The 26,836-nt window shown below is 32.0% G+C and overlaps 2 protein-coding genes across 2 annotated transcripts; one reads left to right on the forward strand and one right to left on the reverse strand.

Moving 5' to 3' along the window:
- Window positions 1–868: 868 nt before the first annotated feature.
- LOC129921280 (ATP-dependent RNA helicase DDX24) lies at window positions 869–13,729 on the forward strand. The gene is made up of 9 exons (XM_056003028.1): window positions 869–1,117; window positions 1,176–1,436; window positions 1,495–2,275; window positions 6,853–6,972; window positions 7,025–7,341; window positions 7,397–7,532; window positions 12,909–13,092; window positions 13,156–13,284; window positions 13,380–13,729. Exons 1-9 carry the CDS (start codon window positions 950–952, stop codon window positions 13,528–13,530), a joined length of 2,247 nt encoding a protein of 748 aa, XP_055859003.1. The 5' UTR covers window positions 869–949; the 3' UTR covers window positions 13,531–13,729.
- A 9,097-nt stretch (window positions 13,730–22,826) lies between these two features.
- LOC129906622 (sister chromatid cohesion protein DCC1) lies at window positions 22,827–24,562 on the reverse strand. Its single transcript, XM_055982437.1, has 4 exons — window positions 24,323–24,562; window positions 24,182–24,263; window positions 23,209–24,099; window positions 22,827–23,152 (listed from the first exon to the last, which is right to left on the reverse strand). The coding sequence occupies exons 1-4, from the start codon at window positions 24,364–24,366 to the stop codon at window positions 22,886–22,888; spliced, it is 1,284 nt and encodes a 427-aa protein (XP_055838412.1). The 5' UTR covers window positions 24,367–24,562; the 3' UTR covers window positions 22,827–22,885.
- Window positions 24,563–26,836: the final 2,274 nt, after the last annotated feature.

Here is a 26,836-nt window from a genome sequence, read left to right on the forward strand (position 1 = left end):
AAATTCGAAAAAAGAGTCAAGCCTCTTGAGGCTTCATGTAATAGCTGACTATTCATGCCTATTACCGAAGACGCAGATGCATTGCGGCGGGAGTGAGAGTCACTTTCACAAGATTTCGCATTACCGAAGCCGCCGCAGCGGAAGTGATAGGATGACATTATTTGGCTATGTAAGTGTCAACAATGACATATATCGGTAAGCAGTTTAGTGTGTTTTCGTGGATCGATAATACAGCTCATCCCGGGGAGTTCACAGATTGAAATTTGATGCGGTTGCGGGTCGAGTAGATTCCCGGGGACTGAATCACTGCGTCTTTGGTAATAGGCATGATTACATTTGAAAATTCCATACTTTTGCATTTTGACACAACTATTGAACGTGCCCAATGAAATGTGAATTGGCACAGAACGTAGGTACATACCCCGTTTGTATGACCGATTTAAAGATCGAATTGAAACTGAATCGAAATTTCGATCCAGGTATATGGAAGTACCAGATCGAGGAATCGAATTGAAATAGAATCGAAAACACAATTTTTCTTTTAAATATATTTGCAGTAAAATAGAAAAATCTAACCAAAAACAAAGTGCAAGTAAAACTAGATATCATAATACATACATACAGTAAAATTTGCAAATAAGAAGACAATCACACACAATTTCCACCATAAATTATATCTCGAGTATTCAATTCGTTTGGTATATATGCATATTTTCGATTCGATTCAGCTCCCCGAGTCGGATCGGATCGACAAATCCGGATTCAATTCGATTCAGGTATATATAGACCTAAATCCTGATTCAATTCGGATTCAAATCGCCATACAAACGGGGTAACAGATACCTTAAGACAAGTACGTGAACGCACCCATCAGAAACACGTGCAAATGTGGAACATTATTGAATGAAACATTTGTCAATTTTTTCTTCAAAAAGTCTGAAAAGCAACAATGGTTGGAAAGTCTCGAAATATTTCATCAAATTTAACTGATAATCAAGTTTGGGAAAAAGTTAAAATAAAAGGAAATATTTTATCTGATGATGGCGGTGGGTTTGAAGGTTTAATTGGATTAGAAGTCCTTGAAAACTATGACAAGGCTTTGGTCGGAAAAGAAAAGGTTTGTTCGAAACTATTTATAATACTCAGAGTAAAAAACATTGGTTTTATAATTTCAGAAAAAAAGAAGGATTTCCAACAAAGAAAAAAAGCAACTTAAATCCAAAATTACAGTAGAAAAAAGAAAGCTTACTGAACATAATTTGGATACCATAGAAAATGATGATATTAATACGCCACCATCAAAAAAGTCAAAAAAGAAAAATGAGAAACTCAATCAAAAACAAATTCCTGGTAGATTTGTTCTTCTTAATTTGCCCAACAGTGAAGATGAAGGTAGTGATCGTGGTGAGGAAAGTGATATGATTGGTGAACTAAATGTAAAAAATAGTATTCTTTTCCTTTACCAGCCACCTCTAAGATTATTGTTTGTTTCAGGGATGGGATGGCCTTGGTGTTCCGTATCCTATATTAAAAAGTCTTGTTGAAAGAGGATTTAAATCACCAACAGAAATTCAAGCCAGGACTCTTCCAGCGGCAATACTGGGCAAAAAAGATATTTTGGGAGCTGCTGAAACTGGAAGCGGAAAGACGCTAGCATTTGGGATACCTATTCTTGCTGGCATAATGGAATTAAAAGCTAAAAATTCTAGGTTTGGCATAAGGAAGCCAATAAAAGAAGTTTCAAAGAGAGAAAATCGAAAAGATCGCGAGAACTTATCTCCTTCAAGAGAAGAATTAAGTGTCTATCCAATATTACCACAAGAAGAAGAGGATCAAATAACTGGTAATAATAAAGACAATTATAAACCCCTTTATGCAGTAGTTTTAACTCCAACAAGAGAACTGGCAGTTCAAGTAAGAGATCACCTTGCTGCTGCGGCTCAATATACAGGAATCAAAGTTGACGCGGTTTTTGGGGGATTGTCAATAGCCAAACAAGAAAGAGTTCTTAAAAGTTGTCCAGAAATTGTTGTAGCTACTCCGGGAAGATTTTGGGAGTTACTGCAACAAGAAAATCCTCATCTCAGCAAAATTGATGATATAAGTTTTCTGGTTATTGATGAAACTGATCGTATGGTTGAAAAGGGACACTTTGAAGAACTTAAACTTCTTATAAATCGTTTGAATGCTGACGAAGATAAAAAACAAGTTCGCCAGAACTTTATTTTTTCTGCAACCTTGACATTGGTTCATGATTTGCCTGATCATTTGCAAAGTAAGTACATCATTTATTTAATTTCATCTTTTATATGAAAATTCTACCTTTCGAAGGGAAAAAATAATATATTGACCACCTTATTTAACTCCCTTTTAAAAATTTTGTTGATCCTGCGTGAAAATTTTAAACAAAACACAAATAAAGTTAAGTGTTATTTCTTAAAATTTATATTTAATTATATCTCAATTGCATTTAATGCTATTTCATCGAGCAAATTGCTCAGGATTGAAATAAATAAATACATTTGTGGCACGAGACCCAATGAAGGTACAAAGCCTAGTTCATTTTTTTTTTTTTTTTTTAAATGAGTTAAGTATGCAGAACTATTTTTAAAAAAATCTATTTTCGTTTGGGGTTAACAGCTAGAATGCTAGACGATGACTGTAATAAATAATAATAATCATTATTATTATTAGATTCTTTATTTTTTTTCTCAATTTAGTTTTGTACAAAATTTTACTTAAAGAATACGGACCTGGCTTTTATGCCGGATATGACATTAGAAATAAAAATTTAAAAAAATAAAAAGAAGAATTTAAATTACAATTTGAAATTAAAAATATATACAAACATTTATTTTGTTTTTTATATAAAAGAATAACAACAAAAATGCTTTTTTTTTTAGTTAACCTGTTTTGGGCGAATTATTAGATCGTTTACAATTTTAATAATTTTTCACATAAAGATATCAATTTTAGAAGTGATTTGAAACACAAAAGTTATTAATAAAAGTTTTAAATATAAGAGCAATATGAGAAAGCAAGTACGATATCAGAAACAATTGCGATATGTAAGAGCATGCCTGCAATATTTGTACAAATTAGACCAACCCTTGGCGCCATTAAGTACTGCGTAGAGGCTATTAACAGACAGACAACTTTCTTGGAAATACAATCGACAAATTTCTTGCAAAATTGGGCATACTGCGATAAAATAGTAAATATCTTCTAGTTCCCTTCTATTGCACAATGCACAGATTACATATTTGCTGGAAATCGACTCTATGTGGAATGAAATTGAGATTAAGAATTTCAACTCTCGCTTTGAAAACTGTAGTAATAAGTTCGGTGAATTTTTACCATTAAAATAACTTTCAGCCGTACATATTCGATGATTGAGGTTCTTGTAGATTGTTCTGGAAGTGGACGATGATTGTTCTAGAAGTGGACGATGACGCTCTTGTCATATATTGATCAAATATCTCATCATCTATTTTCGAAATTAAGCTTGAAAACATATCTTGCCAATCGTTTATGTTTGCCTCGGTTAGGGCAAATGAAGCTTCGTGTGATAAGGCCAGCTGATTCCATTCGCTAAACGGATATGCATTCGTTTGCAGCAATTTCACCATCATTATTCTGTGGAGACTTGTTTCAATTCTCCTCATCACTCTTTAATAGTAGTCTGAGGTTGCCTTATTATTAATAAATAATATTTTTAATAAATAATAATAATAATTTTTTTTTTCGTTGTGCGCATTTACGTCACGGACGCTCTAAGAGTTTGGCACTTCTCCTTCATCATAGGAATTCAAAGCCAAACATGGCACTATTTCGGTTTGCAGTTTTCTTTTTTTATATTAAAATGTGAATATACATACATTTATTTTTTCATAAATGGATGTGAATAGTTTAAAAAATTTTATGTTGTTGTCGATTAAATCAATTTAAAGTTGCTTTATCAATGATAAAAAAGTAAAAATGAAATGCAATGACAACAGGAATTAGAGTGAAATCGCTACAAAAATACTGCCTCATCTCTGTTAGCATATCATTTTTAGCTATTACTATTTGTATATTGTGCATATGGAAAGTATTTTATTTTTTTGTTCTACTAACACATTGTAGTATACAGCTTACTCTATATCAAATAATCTGAAGTGAAAAAAATGGTCCTTTTTTCGAAAACCATGAAAATAACAGTTAAAGCCAACGGGACCCTCTAAACTAATTTTTTTCTCATCGGAGAAAACATGCTTTACTTCATGTCATAAGATCGACAGAAACTAAGAGGTTGCTTTTTACGAGAGGTGTTAACCGATGGCTTTTTTTAAAGTTTTAATGGCTTCAAGTGTTTAGCCTTCGAAATCAGTAGCTTCACTAGTGAAACTTTTGCCTTTACACCACTCTTTTTCCTTTATTTTGGCGGCAGAGGCATTTGAATTTGACGCGAGTCGTAGAATCGCTCTTCTGTCAGCTGCAGTAACAACACTTACTGTTAAACCATTCATATTTTTTTTCACAGTTGGACTAATTGCGTAAAAAAATCGAAAAAACTTTCGGCGTTTTTAGCATGTTTTTACCTTTTCAGCGAATAGTCGGGCGACACTATTGATTTTCGCTTTTTCTTCCTCTACCACTTATTTCTTGGCTTTAAATAACTAAAAGAATTCGGAGAACATTTAAGGGGTAATAACACCTTGTAAACAATGAAATCGAGCGTCATTTTCATCAGCGTATAAAACAAAGAAGAAATATTAGTTTCTTTTGGTGTTTGTTTAGTTTAATTAAGTATATTAATAGGCAACAGAATAGGCTAATGTTAAATTTTTCAATGATGTGAAATTTTTTAAATGGCGGTGTAGTTCAGGATGAAAGTAAAATCCTGTGCTCCCATCGGGCGACCAACTAACTCCTACAGTTTTTAACCGATTGGGCTGAAATTTTGTGTGGAGCTTAGAAATACTATTCTCTAGTGAAGTACGTAGGATTTTTTTGAAATATTAATATTAAAATTTAGCGGTTTTATGGTCTTTTTTTCAATGAATTTTGTTTTTGGAATGAAATAATTTTTTCAAACTAATGCCATTTCTTTAAAAATTAATATTTCAAAACGTACTTCACTAGAGAATAGTATTTCTAAGCTCCACACAAAATTTCAGCCCAATCGGTTAAAAACTGTAGGAGTTAGTTGGTCGCCCGATGAGAGCACAGGATTTTACTATCATCATGAACTACACCGCCATTTAAAAAATTTCACATCATTAAAAAATTTAACATTAGCCTATTCTGTTACCTATTAATATACTTTATTAAACTAAACAAACACCAAAAGAAAATAATATTTCTTCTTTGTTTTCTACGCTGATGAAAATGACGCTCGATTTCATGGTTTACAAGGTGTTATTACCCCTTAAGCATTTCTACCTTCTTTGATTTGCACACGAAAACTAAAAAAAACGGGTGTGCTATAGGAGCACTTTTTCACAGTTGGTCCGCAAAAAATTGCAAAATTTAACTAATAGAGCGGGCGGCCACTGCAGAAACGCTCAACTCATCGAGCTAAAGAAAATTTCAAATGGGAAGTGAAAGAGGGCTATTAGTAGTTACGAAAACCACAGGTCTTCCCGTTCGCATCCTGGCACGATTGGCGTGGTAAAGTGCATCGTGCATCTCATAGAGTTAAAAGACAATATTGGTGTCAAATTAAAGGTGCTATTGTCAGCTATCAAAATTCAGAGGTCTTCCGGGCGAAAGTCTGGCAGTTTTGTCATGCAGCCCGTTTTAAGGTTAGAAGCGATAAAAGTAAGTTTTTTCATAAAGTCTTGTTTTTTGGTATTTTGGTGGATGAGTTAAGGAGTTTTTTCACTATAAAATAAAAATAAGAGTTATTAGCATTTAAATATAAAACGATGTTTTGGAAAAAGCTTGATAGTTTATTAACAATGACCCAAAGTATATGCAAAACTACGAACAATTCACGAAAAAGTCTCAAATAATACGCTGCGCCCCTTACAACTTACCGAATTAAAAGGCGACTTTAATTTCAAATTAAAGCTAATAATGTCTTTTTTTGAAAACCAGAGGTCTTCCAAGCCACATCTTGTCATTTCACCCCCCAGCCTGCTTGAACGTTTTAAGTGACACCAATATTGTCTTTTAACTCTATGAGATGCACGATGCACTTTACCACGCCAATCGTGCCAGGATGCGAACGGGAAGACCTGTGGTTTTCGTAACTACTAATAGCCCTCTTTCACTTCCCATTTGAAATTTTCTTTAGCTCGATGAGTTGAGCGTTTCTGCAGTGGCCGCCCGGACTATAACGGGTAATTGAAAATGAATATTTTACGTTACTTTTATAAACATTTACCTATAAGTTTACGAAACCATTTCCGAGTTCAAAGATGTAACTTTTTGGAATTATTGAAGTTTGTTTTTTACAAAAAAAAAAAAAATAAATAAAACTTCCCAAAATCTACTATTAATAATCCAATTTATCATTTAATCGTGTTGGAGTTAATTTTTGTATGTGTTTTGACAACGTTGGTTTATTACGTTTGACGTTCAGTCACTTTTAGTCAAAAACTTCCAAGTTGTTCCTAAAAATATATGCATTTGCATGGAAATCCGACCCCTAGTTATAAGTGTTTGCTCCACATATTCAACTTATAAACCAGTTTTGTTTTATTTGGTATAAGGAAAGGTTAACATATAATATAGCCAAAAAATTGAAATAGATACTAAAAAAGGTGGAACAATCCGCCGGAACAGCTAGGATTAATAAAATACTGAGCAATAAAAATAAAAGCACTTAATTAAACAACTAACTTTTTATTTAAAATTGTTTTCCAGAAAAAAATGTTGGCAGAAAAAATAAGCTTGTAAAATCAACACCTGGTTTGAAAATTCAGAAATTCATCGAAGACCTAGGCATTTCACAACCTAAAATTGTCGATGTCACCACAAGCGGGCGTATGAATAAACTTTATTTGCATAATTCAAAAATCAAAATGTATTTTTTTAGAAACTGCCCACACGCTAACCGAGTGTCGATTAATTTGTCCCATCGATCATAAAGACTATTATCTTTACTATTTCATCCAACGCCATCCGGGCAGAACAATAGTATTTTGTAATTCAATAGATTGCGTCAAAAGACTAGCAACACTGTTTGGATTATTAGAGTGTAAGCCACTGCCTTTGCATGCGAGTATGATTCAAAAGCAAAGATTAAAAAATCTCGAAAGGTTTAGAGATAACGTTGATGGTTTACTAATCGCAACGGACGTTGCAGCAAGAGGTTTAGATATTCCAAATGTTGAGCATGTCATACATTATCAGGTTAGTAAATACTTACTAAATTTTTGAATATTTTATAAAATATTTGTATTTTCAGGTTCCCAGAACTAGTGAAAACTACGTTCATAGATCGGGAAGAACTGCAAGAGCTAATCGCGATGGTATTACGGTTATGTTTATGGAACCTGGAGAAGTAAAGAGTTATTTAAAGCTCTGTAGAACTCTGGACAGAAGTAAGCACTGGTTTTGTTTCAAATAAACTTTGCTTTTTTAAATAGCATAACATTTATTACCCCTTACATGACATTCTAAAGAGAGGTTTCGTAATCACAAAGCTGCTTCCAGATTATGTTTATTTGTGGAGTTAATGTGGACGGTAGGCTGTGTCATTTTGACGCAACTTTTCTTTTTCAAATAAAAAGCAGGCCTAACATTTTCGAAAATATGAAGAACAAAGTCTCTCAAAAGATGAGCTCTTATTGTTAATATTTAGAAGTACCTATTTGTGATTTCCTATTTTCCATATAAATAACATGAGAAAAACTGTGTCTTTTTTCTTATTTTTGTAGTTTTACAAAAAAACATTGTAAAAACGAACTGAAATATGATTTTTATAATCTGCAAGACTTTTTCATAAATGTTATTCAAACTTAAAGTTCGAAATATATGAAATTATGACTTTTATTTCGTATATTTCGTCGTTGTTTAAAAAAAATAAATAGAAAAAAATATTCCCAAAGTTTGAAGTCTCTTACATAATTCTACCCCATGCTTAATAGTCTAAGAGCCAGCTACCTAAAGTTTGCAGGTAATTGCTTAGTATTCAGCCCTATTAAATATGTTCAAGGACATTCTCAGGCATGTTACTGCAAAAAAAAAAGTCTCGTCAGCCGTGGCAAAAACGGTCTGCCAAGCACTTGAATGTGAAAAAAATTTTAAATTAAGAACTCGACCTTAAATCAAAAAAAAAATTTTTAAAGAGAACGGCAACACTAACAAAACTAAACGATACCTTTTTTTAAAGGTAAAAAGTTATACTACTTTCTGGTTTTTATATAAATGTTTTTTGATGAATAGTTTTTGAAACAAAAAATTTCAAACACAAAATTTTGAAAAAAAATTCAAAAAAAGTTCAAACAGTTTTTTTTTCATAAAATCTACCCAATAAAGTACTATTTTTTTTTTTGTTTTAATTTCTCTTATATATTTTGAGTCAAACACCGAAAACTAAAAGTCAAAATCTCTTTTACTTTTTGAGAAAACTGAAAATTACCAAACCTTCTATTTTTTCACCAACGCCAAAATTACGGCTATTAATTATGTCTTTCAGAAAAGAAGTAAGATGTTTACGGGTTTTATTGCAGGAATCGTTCAATGGGTTATAAAAAAGATAAAACCGCGGAGTGCTATTAAATGAGAGGGTGGGAACTGGAGATAGGGGTGCAAAAGCCCCCTTTTTGGTTTTTTCAATATATCTCGTAAACAAGGCATAATTTTGAGATATTGTTCTTAACAAATTTTGTAGAGAATTAAATTTCCTATAATAATAATGTTTTTTAAAAATTGATAAAAAAAATTTCCTTACCAAAACAGTCAAAACAAACAAAAAAAAATCAAAAAAAATCAATTTTTTTAGTTTTTTTTACTTTTTTGGTTGTGGCTCTTATTTGAGCTGAGATAGACATTACCATTGCTCTAATAAAACATAGAAGATTAAATTTTCTTTAAAATGCTGGTCTTATTAAATTTTTTCATTGAAAATTAACCAAAATATGGCCATTTGAACCTATCTTTTTTTCGCAGATTCAGTTCAGATACAAGTAAAAAAGAAACATTTGAGGGGAAAGTACTATAACTTAGCAACCAAGAATTGATAGCGGTTTTTTGTAGAAGGGTTATATACAATCTTTTTTTACTATGGGAGGGGGTGTCTATCTTCCCCCGTTTAGGCGGAAGGGGTTATTAAAAAAAAAGAAAAATACTTAAAATCAAAAAAAATTATTAAAAAACAACGGTAACACTTACAGTTATGAACGACACTTTTTTCGAAAGCTAAAATTATACACTTAATTTAAATTTTTAAGTTAAGTTATTTAAATCAATTGTTTTCAAAATAAATGAAGGAGCCTGTTAAAGAAAGTAGTTTTTGCATTTTTTAATTTTTTAAGGAAAACAAGAAGGCATAGGAACATAATGATTTTCAGTTTTTGATAAGAAATCAATTGAGGCTGTTTACTTTATGGATAAACTTCGTATTGAAATCCAAAGTCATTCTTAAAATAGTAATCAACGTGTTTTTTAAACTTTTTTTTCTAAAATTTTGACTTTGAAATCGTTTATTTCGAAATAGTCGATTTAAATAACTTAACTTAAAAATTTAAATTTAGTGTATAATTTTAGCTTTCGAAAAAAGTATCGTTCATAACTGTAAGTGTTACCGTTGTTTTTTAATATTTTTTTTGATTTTAAGTATTTTTCTTTTTTTTTTAATAACCCCTTCCGCCTAAACGGGGGAAGATAGACACCCCCTCCCATAGTAAAAAAAGATTGTATATAACCCTTCTACAAAAAACCGCTATCAATTCTTGGTTGCTAAGTTATAGTACTTTCCCCTCAAATGTTTCTTTTTTACTTGAATCTGAACTGAATCTGCGAAAAAAAGATAGGTTCAAATGGCCATATTTTGGTTAATTTTCAATGAAAAAATTTAATAAGACCAGCATTTTAAAGAAAATTTAATTTTCTATGTTTTATTAGAGCAATGGTAATGTCTATCTCAGCTCAAATAAGAGCCACAACCAAAAAAGTAAAAAAACTAAAAAAATTGATTTTTTTTGATTTTTTTTTGTTTGTTTTGACTGTTTTGGTAAGGAAATTTTTTTATCAATTTTTAAAAAACATTATTATTATAGGAAATTTAATTTTCCTACAAAATTTGTTAAGAACAATATCTCAAAATTATGCCTTGTTTACGAGATATGTATATTGAAAAAACCAAAAAGGGGGCTTTTGCACCCCTATCTCCAGTTCCCACCCTCTCATTTAATAGCACTCCGCGGTTTTATCTTTTTTATAACCCATTGAACGATTCCTGCAATAAAACCCGTGAACATCTTACTTCCTTTCTGAAAGACATAATTAATAGCCGTAATTTTGGCGTTGGTGAAAAAATAGAAGGTTTGGTAATTTTCAGTTTTCTCAAAAAGTAAAAGAGATTTTGACTTTTAGTTTTCGGTGTTTGACTCAAAATATATAAGAGAAATTAAAACAAAAAAAAAAATAATACTTTATTGGGTAGATTTTATGAAAAAAAAACTGTTTGAACTTTTTTTGAATTTTTTTTCAAAATTTTGTGTTTGAAATTTTTTGTTTCAAAAACTATTCATCAAAAAACATTTATATAAAAACCAGAAAGTAGTATAACTTTTTACCTTTAAAAAAAGGTATCGTTTAGTTTTGTTAGTGTTGCCGTTCTCTTTAAATATTTTTTTTTTTTGATTTAAGGTCGAGTTCTTAATTTAAAATTTTTTTCACATTCAAGTGCTTGGCAGACCGTTTTTGCCACGGCTGACGAGACTTTTTTTTTTGCAGTAACATGCCTGGGGATGTCCTTAAACATATTTCATAGGGCTGAATACTAAGCAATTACCTGCAAACTTTAGGTCGCTGGCTCTCGGTCTATAAAGTTAAAGGTTAAAATTTCTTATGGGAATAACAAGGGATTTCGGACCTTGTCCGATCAGATTTAAATTCCAGCCAAACTATTTGTTCCAAAACTCGAAACTTTACAGAATTAAACCTTATATGTAGTAGTTGTAGCTATGTTTGTAGCGGATGTTTGTTTGTTATGTAAATAATATTATATACTTAATATAAACATGAAATTGTAAATATTTTAAATTAGGCAAATCTGTAGATTTAAATATCGTAGATTGAATAAATAATAACAATAATAACGTTTATAAACAATAACATGTTGTAGATACTATTAATTTAGTACTAAATTGCAAGCGAATTCGTCCAGCCTTAATTCAAACCTTTATTCATCTTTCACATAATGACACAAAAAAGTGCCTTTATGTGACTGTTTTTATTATATCGTCGCCCTAGTTTTGAAGTGCCGTATACGCCATTTTTACATTTTTGGGAAATCGCATTTAAATGTTCGGAAGATAATTGCGAAAGAACTAGCCGCTGGTATTTTTTGATATTTTAGTATGATACATAATAAAAATGTGTCTTTTATATACATGTTATTGGACATCTGCAATTAGTTTAGTTTCAAAATATTTAAATTTTTGTCCAAAATGAGATTGCCGTATACGCCATGAAAATCAGAAGTTTCTTTTATTCATATACACGTTCGTCAAAAAAAAAAACATAACGTATGTACGTCAAAACAATTCTCAAAATTTTCTTGCACTGCATGAAAAATTTGACGTAAATGCCAAAATTTCTTGTTTTTGTCAAAACAATAGTGAATATCTCGGCAACGAAAAAAGATAGAAAAAAACAGATAGCAGATTTGAAAAGAGCAACTTCGAAAACATACGACTGCATACCAAGTTCAAAAAATGCAATTTGGCGTATACGGCACTCCAATTCTAGGGCGACGATATGTAATTCAGCATTTGACAGCAAATCGTTTGCCAAAAGTCTGTCAACTATCGGTGTAGTGTGAGCACTCAATTCCAACATGCTTATTTAGTTGGTCCAGTGTGCGAATTAACAGCCCAGACCAACTGAACTACCGGCCGATAGAAAGTCTGTAGTGTGCGGGGGCACTGTGGTCTTGAAGACGCGATATGTTTCATAAAATTGGATCCCAAAAGTAATTCTAAGGATTCTAAATTTGTAAAAAATCGTACCTGATCTTTTTATTGAGTTATAGCCATATATATACATTTAAGGGTTTTTAGAGAATCAAGTTCCTAAATGGAAAAACTAGGAAAAACGCTAGAAGGTGCCCCACGAGGGTAAAAGTTTTTTCTCATTTGAAATAGGTATGTAGTATATGCTCACTTATGAGGCCATTTTAATAGGCTATTCTTTTTTGTTTTCTATCTTTATTTGGTTATTCTATAACTTATGTAAAAATCTAAAAAAAATCTCTTGTCTGGAAGTCCTAATTTTTTTTATGTTTCGAACAATATTTTTTTCAAAAAAATTTAACCTATTTTTTTTTTGAAAAAAATTTGGAAATTTTTAATTAAAAAAAAAAACTATTAAAAAAGATACCCACAATTTAAAACAAAAAAATATAGAGAATGGATAAGCCTGAAATGGCTGGTAGCTACACTTATGACTGTTCTAAAACCAAATACTTTTTCGTTCACCACGACCACGAATGAATAAATTTTATAAATTTCTATTAACACTTTTGAGTGCTCATGTATTAGGTCAATTATATTGTTGAAAATTATAAAAAAAAAAACTAAAAACAAAGATAAGATTATATTAAAATGGTTTTAACATTCTAAGCAACTTTTACCATAAGAGCAAGCACGTGCGACCCAGTCGTGTGTTTTATTACTATAGTTGGTGGAGAGATTTTAGGTTTAATACTTTTCTGTACCACACAATTTATTTACTTGTTAAACTTCTTTTAGGTGATGACTTACCCATATTTCCTGTGGCGGAAAGATATTTAATTTCAGTTAAAGAACGTGTTAATCTTGCTCGAGAAGTAGACAAACTGGAATTAAAAATTCGAAGGTCACAATCCGAGATTGGTTGGATGACAAAGAATGCAAATGAAATGGAAATAGTTCTTGGAGATATGGATGATGATTCGTGAGTACAAAAATAGACCCAATCTTTAATTTCTTTAAATTACTTTTTATTATAAACTTATAGAAACAAGAGTGATGACGATGATGCTTTTATTATTGAAAAGAGAAGAAATCGTCAACATTTACAAAGTGTAAGAGAACAGTTGAAACAATTGCTAGGGCAACAAATCTTTCCTAAAGGCTTCAGCTATAGGTATGTAGATAATGCATTGCACGAGTTCCTCTTGTCTTTTTTCTATTTTTTATTAAACTTATTAAAATGAATATAATTTATAACAAATTTCAAAGGTATCCCACCAGTACAGGAAAGCTGGAAATGCCAATAATGGCTGAAACAAATGTCGAAAATAATGCGAACAGTGCAGTGAAAGTAATGAAGAAAGCAATTGACGATTTAAAGGTTGAAAAGAAATTGAGAAATAAAAAGAAAAAATATTAAGTTCTTACTTTAAATTTTTGTTAAACAAATAAAAAAGTAGGTATACAAAAATATATCACTTTAATTTATGTGTATTTTATTCCTAGATTAAATTAAATTAAACTTTTTAATAAAAGAATAAAAAAAACACTTAAAGATTATTGATAAATGATAAGTTTTTTGACGGGCAAATAAATGAATCTAATTCCAACACTTCTAATTTTGGAATTTAAATTATTTACCAATTTTCAGACACTGATTTGGTAATGTAGTACATATGTATAGAAATAAAAAAGGTCACTTTTTCATAATACTTTATTTAAATTAAATACACCTTTGAAAGCTGTAAACATTTGGTGCATTCAAGTTCTCATCTTAAGTTATCCGGATACATTTTTGTTGTTGTAATCCAATATAAAATCATATATCGTTGACAAGTAAAAAAACCAAAGGTATCCTTAAAATTTCTGGTTACCTATCTATCTTATGGGATATATTAAGAACAGCTGATTTGTGTTCACAAAAGTATGGGATACTTATAGGTATCTTGGATAGCCTATCCTATACGTACGTGAATGCACCTTCTTAGAACGCTAGATAGCCGATAAGTACAAACTAGGCAAGAGAATGACCAAGTTGGTCTCGAAATAAACATATGTATAGTAGTGGAAAACTAAATAGCTCTCTTATATAATTCTATGTATATCAGTCCTAATATAATTTTTTAAGAACAAATTATTGACAAAAAAATTCCATTCCACTCCTCTGCTACATCTCAGAGTGAATAATAAGTAAAATTAACACTTTCGGAAGCATCCGGATCCGCGGATCCAGAAGCATTCCGGACGAACAATCGAAAACGACATCATTATAAAACCGACTCTTTCAAAAATGTTTTCTTCGGGAAAATGTCAAGATAAATACGTTGGTCTAATTATGGAATACGATGTCGACCGATTTGGCAGGCGAATTTGAAGTTTTGTATTAATCAGCCCTATTCTGCTATCCATCGGGGGGAAAAATCGCTAAATATTCACCAATTACCATTCTGCTATTCATCGGGGGGAATCCAAACTCACGTCGGTAATATCGGTAATGTTGTTCAGTATTCCACTAATCACGTGAATGAACTTGCTCCATACATTTGCAATCCGCATAAAAAATGTTGCGAATCTGTCACTTTTGTTTGTAAAAATAAATTCACCATCGTTGAAATTAAGCAAAATGCCACTTTTCATAAATTTTTAATTATTTCTTAACATTTAATCGGCTGCTTTTATTTTTTCTATGCAAATAAACACAAACAAAAAATTTTTTTTTCCTTTCAATTTACTTCGTCGCCATTTTTTTTTTTAATTTGACGTTCACCTGGACGTCAAATTGAGGGATGATAATGCAGTTTACCCGATGGATAGCAGGATGGCAAGGTAGAGTTAAAGTGAACCGAATGTGTGAATCGGATCTGAGATTCACGAGAACAGCAGAATAGGGCTGAATATTTCCGCTTTCGACCTTCCCATGGATTTACGGCACCTTTTTCTTTTCGAATTTTTTGTTTCGACTGACGAAAGATATTTTTGCTGGTATTATTAAAAAAAACATATTAAATACACTTTCAGTTTTTTATTTTTGTAAAAAAATGTATATTAACATCAAAAATTAATAACAAACAGTTATATTTTTTACAAATTAAAGACAAAATAAAAACATTTTCTTGTTTGGTGCGCGGAAGTTCATAAGAGACGATTGCGTAGGTAGCAGAGAACCAAACGAGTCGAGTATTTTTTACGAACATCGAGTACTTACTCGAAAAAAAAGGATCTCGAACAAACAGAATAAACACAACTCAAATATGTTCGAGCTTTCCTGTTTAGGAGTATGACGACTCGTAAGTAATCCTACATTTCAAACGAGTTCAAACGATCATTTTTCTTTTCGAGTATAATCGAGTAAAATGATCGTGAACAAAATGTTTATGATCAATGTGATCGAAATTACTCGAACTGGAAAGGAAATGTTCATAGTAGGTGTGTTTTTTTGTTTATCTATATAGATTTTGTGCAAAAAAACGACATCGAGATTTTTGAAATCAAAACAATTTACGTGTTAAAAACAACAAAAACTTTATCTGTATAGATTTTTGAAAAATCCAGATAATTATCCAGATTTTACTTTCTCTCGATAAAAACAGTAGTGCCAAGGTACTTTATTTGTTGTGTTCATACAAAAATCCTGATAAGATTGTTGAACAGATATGTATATAAAATTACCAAAGTTTTTTCGAAAAATTAGAAATAAAAATAAAAAAGTTTTCACATTCGATTTTTAAAAAATAGAAAAAAAAATTCAATATGGCTACCTTCAAACGCTTATAACACAAGAACGACGCAACTAATGTTTATGGTCATGGTCTTAAAATGTAGCTAAGAATATAAAGATAATTTTTGGTTTTTTGTGAAAAAACAATTTTTTTGAATCCAACATGGATGCCATGGCCATATGAAAATTTTTGTTTGCATCCAACATGGATGTAATGGCCTTCCCACTTCGGAGTTAAAATAAAAAAAAAACAAAAGCAACATTTTTGACAGACAGCTGCCAAAGTATATGTACAGTGGTGCCAAATGTTTGCAGGGATTTCAAAAATCCCGATGTCGTTTTTTTGCACAAAATCTATATAGATAAACAAAAAAACACACCTAGTGTTCGAGGGTGGTTTTTCTTGTAGCATAAATAAAAGAGAATCAGTTTGGTACACAAAAGCAAGTTACATTTGTTTTATTTAAATTAATTAATTGGACAAGATAATGAAATGAAGAAAAACATATTATAATAAAATTAAATTAAATACAGAAAAAAAAGAAAAATTAAATAAAACTTAATGCTAGATACAAAAAATTGAATAAATTAAATTAAGTTAAAAATTATGACACTTGTATTTATGAAAAAAAAAAAATATTTATATATTGGATTTATCTTTAAGTTTGAATTCGCAATCATCAAATTATTTACAGTTTCTGGGTTCAACCTCGATCGTTATTCTGTAATTATATTTCCAGCCTGTGAAAATGCTCGTTCTGATGCTTTTGATGTTGCGGGATTACAATTCAAGATTTTATGTGCTTCATAACGGTTTTTGAATTGGCCTTTATTTTCACACCACCATTGAAGAATATCCACAGGGCCTTTCGAATTAAACTGAATGTATCTTTCTATTTGTAATTGATTTGTAATTTCCGCAATATACCTACCCGAAAAAATAGTATTTTGTTTTAAAAACAATCATCCCAAATCGCATTATTGCATATTTTTTAGGGATATGTTTCTACTACGCACCTACCTGCACAAATTAACTGGGCATTCCCCACTACCCTATTTGTATTGTTACCTAACGACTAATTACTTTTTTATTTACTCAGTCATTGAAAATCCTTTTCACCACAATTATAAAATTAAAATAACCTGATTTAATTGCAGTTGTACCGCAAACAACCAACCCTCAAAACCTAAATAAAAAAAAATATGCAACAGGTACCTATAGGACGTAGAAATTTGAAGTGGTTGTTTTCATTGTTCAAACTGTTCATGATTTTTCGATCACGTTCGAACATTTCAATCACTTTCGATCATTTCGAGTAAAGCCTAGTGTTTATGAACAGTCAATCTGTTTACGAGTAATTTTGTTCGTGGGTATTGAGGATCGAGTATACTCATGAGTTCAAACAATTTGTGTGGTTTTGTTTGTGAGTACTTTTGTTTATGAGTAAGATGATTTACGAGTATAGAGAGAAAACGATCGAGCACGAACGATCATTTTAAAAAATTGAAATTGTTCGAACAGGTTCGAACATACTCATTTGGATCTCTGGTAGGTAGATACTTCTATGGTGTTTTATCCTGCATCATGTATATGTCTTTATGTTTTTAACTTTCTGCACACAAAAATTACAATTTAAAATGTATACATTTTATTTCGGAGCTAAGGATAAAAGTCCGTGTTTCCACAGACATTAAAAAACAAATCTAATGAAACCAGGGGTGGAATCGGCTAAGGTGATTGTTGATTTTTGATCATCACAATAAATACTTTTGCTCCACGTAAGGTTACTATCAAAGTGACGATCACCCTTTTGTTATGGTTTGTGGGTGACAGCTATTTAGGTGTCACTTTCACTTTCTATTTTTATTGATATCCTCAACGGCGAACTACATTATATTCTAAACTAATACGAAAATTTTAGTTCGTTGATTAAAATATGGTTTCTTGTGAAGAAAAAATATAGAATATTTAAAATTTATTTAGAAACTAGCTGACCCGGCGGACTTCGTTCCGCCTTTCCAAGTATTTTTTTTCAAATTTTAACCCTGTAATGTGTAAAACTTTGTCCGGTTCACTTGGTTCGGTTTATATGTGGATCACAAATATTTTGGCTATTTATGAAATTCAATTAGTACGAATTTTTTTTTTGTAAATTTATTTGTGTCCTAGTGACAGATCAAACAAAATATTTGTTACTATTTTGAAATGATTTCATGTTTTAAATTTCTTTATTTTTATCCAATAAAGCTAGAACTGCATCGAAACACAAAGTCAAACAAAGTATAAAAAGTAAATTAAAGTACAAATAACAAAAACAATTTTATTGATGTGACATTTAAAAATTTAAATTATTTGAAAAATTTGAAACTTTTTTGTACTTTTTTCACTTTGCGTTTCTATGTACCTTGTTCAGGCTTCAAGGCTCTGGTTTATTAAATTTTTTTTGTCCCAAATTATAGTTTGGTTTGACGTTTTGGAATTGTATATTGTAGTGTGTGTGAAAATGTATGTGAATCCGTCTGAAAAAGAGTTTCAGATCGAGTCTTCCGGAATCTTCCGGAAAAATAGCAAATTCTTTTCAATGCAGATTCGACTGCATATTGAATTTTTGGTTGTTTGGATTACACGAATTAAGGTGCTTAACACATTTTTGTAAGTTTTCTGTGGTATTTTAGTTAGAAAAATGAGTTTACTTTTAAACTTTCACTTTAGAACTTATGTAAGTAAGATTGTAAAATGCTCACTTCTGTAGTGCACCACAAAAAGGAGCGCAATTAGTTTTCAACTCCTTCAAATTTTTTTCCATAAGTATTTAAAAATGGCCTTCGAAAAATTCGGCACTTCAAAAATTAAGCTTTTTGAAAATACGAATTTTCTGAATTTTCAATTTATTTGACATTACTTTACGTCACACATTTTTTTTTCAATTTCATTAATTTCTTCTAATTTCTTTTATTTCCTTTTTCTATCAAAATGTATAAATAGAAGGCTTAACCAAAAATCTTTTTTCTTGATAATCATCTACGCCTCGTGGATACAATCGAAATGTATATATATTTGTATACGTCTAAATTTTATTAAATTGGATAATTTTGAAATGAAAGTTCGAATCTTTTTATTTAATTAAACGACTCCATACACTTAAAAAATACGACTCTTTACAAAGGACCCCGCACATTTTGTATGGGAAGTGGCCCTCGGTGAAATTGTCTGAAATTTTAGTATATTGTTCTCTTTAAGCCCGTTATCTTGAAAACCCGAAGTGATGGGTCAAAATAGACTTCGGATTCGGTTTCAGCGACCCTAAAAACCTATGAATTCCACTAAAAAATAACGCAAAATACTATCATAATAAAAGGTTTGAGATAGTCATTGAAAAAAAACCGTTATCTTAAGAACTGTCCATTTTTCGACTTTCTGTCCATATTTTGATCAGGAGCTTCAAGAGAACAACATACTAAAACTTCAGACAATTAAACTGAGGGCCACTTCCCATACAAAATGTGCGGGGGCCTTTTAATAATGTGTTCCTATGTTAAATTTTAAATAAGCCTGCTGAATTGGGCAAAATTGGTTTTGGGTTTTTTTTTTTTTTTATATGATGACGTCTAATAAATCGATGAAACCCGACAAATATGACACATTCTCCCGTTTCATTACCCGTTACCAGTGTGCTTTAAATTATAATTTCATCTTAAAACCCAAGTAACATGAAGTCAAGTTCAACTTAAGACAGTTGAATGATTTTAAACCCCAAATATTGAATTTGCTTATGTCTTGACATCAGCGTCACCTTCCGGGTCCATTTATAAAAAAAAAAATTTCTCGAATGAACCTTATCACACACACAAAAATTCACAAAAATCTATACAGTCTTTCAAACTCCAAATATGGAATTTCACTATAACTTGACAACAGCGATACTTACCGGGTTCATATAACACACATAAAATTTTACAAAGACCTGTGAAGTCGTTTGTTTAAAATATGTAATTTTGTTAAGATTTGACAACAGCGCAACCTACCGGTTCCAATCATGAAACAAAACATGTGTCCAATAAACCTTATCACACACAAAAATCTGTTCAGTCATTCGACGCCAAATACGGAATTTTCATATAACTTGACAACGGCGCCACCTACCCTGTCCAATTATAACAAAACAACTGTCTCAGATGGACCTTATCGCACACACAAAATTTCACAAAAATCTGTTCAGGCATTCGACCCCAAATATGGAATTTGCATATAGCTTGACAACAGCGCCACCTACCGGGTCCAATTATAACACAAAACCTGTCTCGGATAGACCTTATCGCACACACAAAATTTCACAAAAATCTGTTCAGTCATTCGACTCCAAATACAGAATTTTCATATATCTTGACAACGGCGCTACCTACCGGGTCCAATTATAACAAACACCTGTCTCAGATGGACCTTATCGCACACACAAAATTTCACAAAAATCTGTTCAGTCATTCGACTCCAAATACGGAATTTTCATATAACTTGACAACGGCGCCACCTACCGGGTCTTATTATAACACAAAACCTGTCTCGGATGGACCTTATCACACACACAAAAATTCACAAAAATCTGTTCAGTCATTCGACTCCAAATACGGAATTTTCATATAACTTGACAACAGCGCCACCTACCGGGTTCAATTATATCACAAAACTTGTCTCGGATGGACCTTATCGCACACACAAAATTTCATAAAAATCTGTTCAGTCATTCGACCCCAAATGCCGAATTTGCATATAACTTGACAACAGCGCCACCTACCGGGTCCAATTATAAAACAAAACCTGTCTCGGATGGACCTTATCACACCCACCAAATTTCAGAAAAATCTATCAAGTCGTTAAGAAGGAGTAGGGTCACAAACAAACGCACAGGAGAATTATATATATAAGATAAAAAAAAAAAAAATTGGGCACCGGTAGGGATCGAACCTCGGTCTCCAGCGTGTGAGTCGAATACTCATCGAAATTTCTACACTTGTAGGGTTGTGATCACTTTACTCTGGAGCAAAAAATAGGTGATGGTCAAAAGTGACGATCAACTATCACCTTAGCCAATTTCACCCCAGCTGTCATTTGGCTGAAAAAATTGGAAATATTTGCTTTAGAATTCTATAATTAAGATATTCGACCCGATTCGAAAGGGAAATATCGAATCTTAAACGATCGACTTCGTATTCCATAATCAGGCTTCGGGTTCCCGCTTCTGGAATGAACCATCACTTTGCACTTTTTTTTGTCAAGTCCCATTACAATATTGCAAACTTAACAAGAATAACAAAATTTTATGTCGTTTTCTATTGACGAATCTCAGAATGAGATTTGTGAATTTGACAGCTGAAAGAGGGGGTGAAGAGGGGAAATAGTGGACAAATCTCAGATTTCATGATCTATTTGCGTCCTGAGATTCAAAAAAATGACAAAAAAATGAATCTGGATTTTGCACACAATTACAAAACTAGATTTCATAGTCTATTTGCAGTGGAAAATCTGAGAATTTTACACAAAAATCTCAAAAGTCAATAGAAAACGACATTATTTAATTAAGATAAAGTACAATTTTTGTTAATTTTATGTAACGTAAGTTTGTAATTGTTTAAAAGTTCTTACAATCTAATCCACTTATTAATTATTTTGTTTGGCATTTTAAAACTTGTAAGCCACGTCAAAAATGTATACAAATTCATCCAGCTAAATTTCACTATGGATAAATTAAAGATAAAAAAAAAACAAATGAATGCCAAACATGTAACCTCGACTAAATATTTAACCCAATTCAAACACGACCTAGCGGTTTTAATGCTAATATGACTGGCCTTTATATAGGTTGCGTATTAATTCACATGAACGCACTGCCGACAAAAGATGATTAATAGTAATAATAACAGGGGCGAACGCAGAAAAAAATTTCGGGGGGGAGGGTGGTGGGGGTTTCAAAAAATTAACTAACCACTTTTTTTGTATTGTTAATCAGCCCTTGTGAATTTCACGTAGACAATTTTTCGCTCGAAATATTTTTGTTCACCCGAAATTTAAAAAGCTATTGCAAGTTTCACCTTGGAAATTAGCACTTTCCGCTAAACTGTTTTTTTGTTTGAAATTCGGGACGCGAACAACTTGTCGCCTGCAACCCGCAATAGAAGAAAAGTGAAATTTAATATATATGCTTCGAAATCATTCTTCGTAAAGTAGGTCAGTTAATGCGAAAAAATATGAAAAAAGTTGTGACGTCAGCTTAGTTTGGATGCAGCTAAATATCTCGAGAGCGAGTTGTGGCACAGAAAAATTGTGATATATTATAACTATGTATCTCAATTTCTCCCATACATTTACGCAAAAGCTAAGATCGCATTCCATTTTTTGTAAAAAATCACTTAGATTCTACATAAAGCAAAAAACTGTTGGTGAAACAATAAACATACACTTGTATTTTGTTAGTAAAAAATGGCTTGAATCCATCAGTTCTCAATTTTTTCATCCAGGACCAACCAATCAATCCACATTCTAATAGCGAAATTTTAACATAATATGTATGTACTTTATAAGTCCTAAAGTTTGGGAATTTCAGCAGCAATTTGATATTTTTTTTTTTCTTTAAATCAGAAAGTTTGGGAATTTCAGCAGCAAATTAATGGTTTTTTTTCTTTAAAACAAAAAATTTCTGGGGGGGGGTTTAACCCCCAAACTGCGTTCGCCCCCTGAATAAAAATAATTTTAAACTATACACCTAAGGTCTTTTAAATGCATACACTGCAGGCAGTAGTTAGATGGAATAGAAAGAATTTTTTGTTAGTAGTGATTTGAGAATAATATTATTTTTATCTCACATAATCCCATGGGTGGCTTCCATGCTGGGAGATAAAGAAAAGAATGCTGCCTGAGGTAGGGCTCCAACCAACACCTCCAGGTTAGCCGTCAAGCTATATATTCACTGCACCATTGCAACCCGCAATCGATTAAAACAAAATTTTAAACAATATAACCCTAATATTAACTATATTTCTAGTATAAACGGTATACAAAACTTTACATGTGTTTCGCAACGTAACGCCTTACACCATCTACCATAAATGATCTAGCATATTTTGCAAGAAGAGATGACACATTCATTGTTGGCGTTGAAAAGTATTCCAAGTACGGTTCAATTTCTTCAATAGTCCACCTTGTTTTCATTTTGAACAGCAAATCAATCCTGTCGTGAATATTTGTAGTAATATTTTCCTCGTTTAATGACCTAACACACGGAGGCTTGGATTCTTTATCAATTATACCAATTCCACGAAGATATTTTTCCTAAAAAAAAAAAGATGTTTTATAAAAAAATAACCACACGTCTGATATCTATTTACATGAACATCTAACCCTTCAACCAGGGCACTTTGCCAAGTGGACATAAATTCTTGAACTCGAAATTTCAAACCTGGCTTGAGAATATTTAATGCCACAATACGCGCTAGTAGTTCTTCGTTATACTCGAATTTATCAGAATTTTCGACTGGTTGGGCATAAATATTGAAAATTCCCTCCACAATCTGCTTTGGTACAATTTCTTCAAGTGCAGCTATCGTTTCAACTTTGTCAACTTCATTTAACTGCCATGAATTTTCCGATATGATGGCCATCATTAAGCTGATAACGCGATATTCATATTCGTAGTCTAATACTCTTATGAATCCATCTAGTTCCAAAGATCTAATTCGTTTCAAGCCCTCCTCAAATTGTTTTTTGCTACATTGGACAGTGTCAAGCAATTGATCAAATGTAAATAACAGTTTTTTTTCGATTGAATATTCATTTTCAGGACCAGAATAGCGCGTCATCATTAAAAGATCGTTTAGCTTGCGAAACCGAGGTTGGATTTCTCTACATTCAAAGTAATCATAGACAACCTTCAAAATTTTTTTCTGTTCTAAAACTCTTTCTATGGTAACCTCATCATCATCACTGTCATCATTATTAATGCGTTCTAAGGAAGAATTCGCACCAATTCTTGGACTCTTAAGAGGAGATGTGCTTGTTTGTGCAGCGAATTTCAGGTCGGGAATAAGGAGGAGACTGTTTGATATTTCAGTTTCTTTAACTTCATAGGTTTTTTCATTTGAGCAAAGAACAGCACTTTCATGGAGGCCTCCCTTGAAAAACAACGTCTCTCCATCGCGAATACTTTTAAGGAGATGTGGGTTTAATTCTAAAAGCCGAAACTTTTCATTTCCAGTTTTTTTCGACGGGAAGTAGAAAGACTAGAAAAACTTGGTCAGTAAAACAAACAAACAAAATAGTTGAATGTGTAATTAAAGCATAATAATTTTAGCTTATGGATACCTGTGTTACTGGAGTTAAATTTCTTTTATCTAAACGTGCATGATTTATAATTTCTTTAACATCTTCGAGATTTCGGATATACCTGCAGTAAAAAGGTCCGAAATTTTTAGATGATGAAGTCAATTCAATAGTGTATCTTACGGTAGTGTTACTTTTTCTTCATCTACTTCCATTACAGTGTTCATTCTTTAAATACAAAAATAGTGATAAAAATAAAGGTTGGTAGGTACTTTTAAAATTATTTTACAAAGCAAAACAAAAACACAAATGACAAATACCGCCAAAACTATAAGGCGCGTCCCACAAAAGGGGTTTTTCTTTTTTAGTTCAGAAAAAAGCCTGAAAAGATTCTGAACATTCTGAGCACGCTCAGAAAAGACACTCCGACCTCTGACCAAGAAAAACGGGGTTGCACTCATACACTCGCAACTTTTTGTGTATGAACTCAAAGTCGAAGGAGAAATCGTGGTGAAAAAACCAATACATATGAAATTGGCTTCGCGGTGATTATAATTTCCATACTAATTTGAGCCGCCTTCGGACCCGTTTCTGAGCTGAAGTCGGACTCAGCTCCACCGGAGCGGATTCGGACCGAGGTCGGACTCTTTTGCTTGAAGGCAGTATAGGAATTATAATCACCGCGGAGCCGATTGCATGTGAATTGGTGTGGTGAAAATCTCCACTCCGAGAAAACGGAGTCAAAGTCGTACCCGAGTCGGAGCAGCGAAAACCTACCAGAAAAAGGAACAAAAAAAGAAATGACGATTCGCATTTGTGACCAAAAAAAGAACAAGATTTATTTTCTTTTACTGAAATTGTTGAATTTTTGTTTTTACTTTCATAAACAAAATTTTTGTTATTATTTTCTGGCAAGCGGCAGGAGTAATTGATGTAATCCCACAAATTTTAATAGTTGAATGTTGTTCGAACAGTACACATGAAAAAGGTAATATCTTCCAAACTGACGTTGGTCGCCAGATTGTCAGAACATGACAATTTGGGGACCAATATCAGCTACCGAATTCTTAATTCTTTTAAATTACCGACGAAAAACGCACAAAAACCGAAAAACCACGCACACCACTAATTTTTTAACAATTATTAGGTGTGTTTTTTATTACAACCGGTCTTAACTGGACAAAAAAAACGCAGTCTGGGCTAAGCAATTTACTTGTTAAATACAACAACACCTTAGCCTCTTGGGCTTAGTTGTTTAGCCCGGAGATTTCTCTGGGCTTCACTTTTTGAAGAGTTATAAATCTGTGCTACCAAACTAATTTTTTCATTAATTGTTTAAGCCTGGTACGCTGTTCGCGCTAAATTTTAGCTGAGATAAAATTCCCATACAAGTTATCGATAACTTGTATGGGATCCATTTTATCTCGGCTAAAAATTTTCGATAATTTGTATGGGAGCTAAAATTTAGCGCGACCAGCGTACCAGGCTTTAGAATTTGTTTACAAACGTGAAAACTGACGTTTGAAAGGCCAAAATGTATTAAACTAGTTTTGCTAGCATACATTTTTCTATCTCTTTGTAAAACATACATGAAAAATACAAGAAAAGGACGAAAGCGAAAAATATGACAACTCTAAATTTTTGTTGTGTCTGCTGTTTTCGGAACATTCAATATACAGTGCTGCCAAGATTTCAGGTTAAGCCCCAAGGCGTTTTTTTTGTCCTGTTAAGACCGGTGGTAATAAAAAACACACCTATTATTAACCATTTTGCGAAGAAACACGAAGAAAATTTGTTATTTTTCAATTTATAATTTTTTCAAATGACATTTTATAAATTAAAACAAAAACAAATTTCCTGTTTACTGCGATTGAATTATAAAAATTAGAGGCTGATAGATTGGTTCCCATTTTTGACAAACAAATTTTGACAACGTTCGGAAGATATAAGCCGTTTTTTATTTTTCCATTTGATCTATATAGATCATTAATTAACTCGTATTACAACAACTATTGAGATCTTGCTTTTCACCAGAATCACGAAGCGTTATAGATCAAGTGGGATAGTGAAAAACGACCTTATTATGTGTACTGTGACCACCCACAGTACACATAATAAGGTAATATATTCCGAACGTTGTCAAAATTTGTTTGTCAAAAATGGGCACCAATCTGTCAGGTCGGCCTTCAATTTTTATATTTCAATCGCAGTAAACAGGAAATTTGTTTTTGTTTTAATTTATAAAATGTCATTTAAAAATATTATAAATTGAAAAATAACAAATTTTCTTCGTGTTTCATCGCGGAAAATGGTAAATAATTGTTTAAAATTAGTGGTGTGCGTGGTTTATCGGTTTTTGTGCGTTTTTCGTCAGTATTTTAAACAATTAAGAATTCGGTAGCTGACATTGGTCGCCAAAGTGTCATGTCAGTTCGGAATATATTACCTTTTTATATGTACTGTGGTGACCACCTTCAATGGAACAGAACTATTAGCCGTTTTTTATTAACCCACTTGATCCATATAGATCATTAATTAACACGTATTACAACAATTATATGAGATCTTGCTTTTCATCGAGGTGTGGTGAATGACTTACCAAGTTTCTGTGTGTGCGTATTTACGCACACATACACACTTGGGGGGTCATTCAACACTGTGGTGGCTAAATTTTTCAGTTAAATTTGTAGTTGCTTT

The sequence above is a fragment of the Episyrphus balteatus genome, chromosome 1, assembly GCF_945859705.1.
Source record: "Episyrphus balteatus chromosome 1, idEpiBalt1.1, whole genome shotgun sequence".
Taxonomy (NCBI): domain Eukaryota; kingdom Metazoa; phylum Arthropoda; class Insecta; order Diptera; family Syrphidae; genus Episyrphus; species Episyrphus balteatus.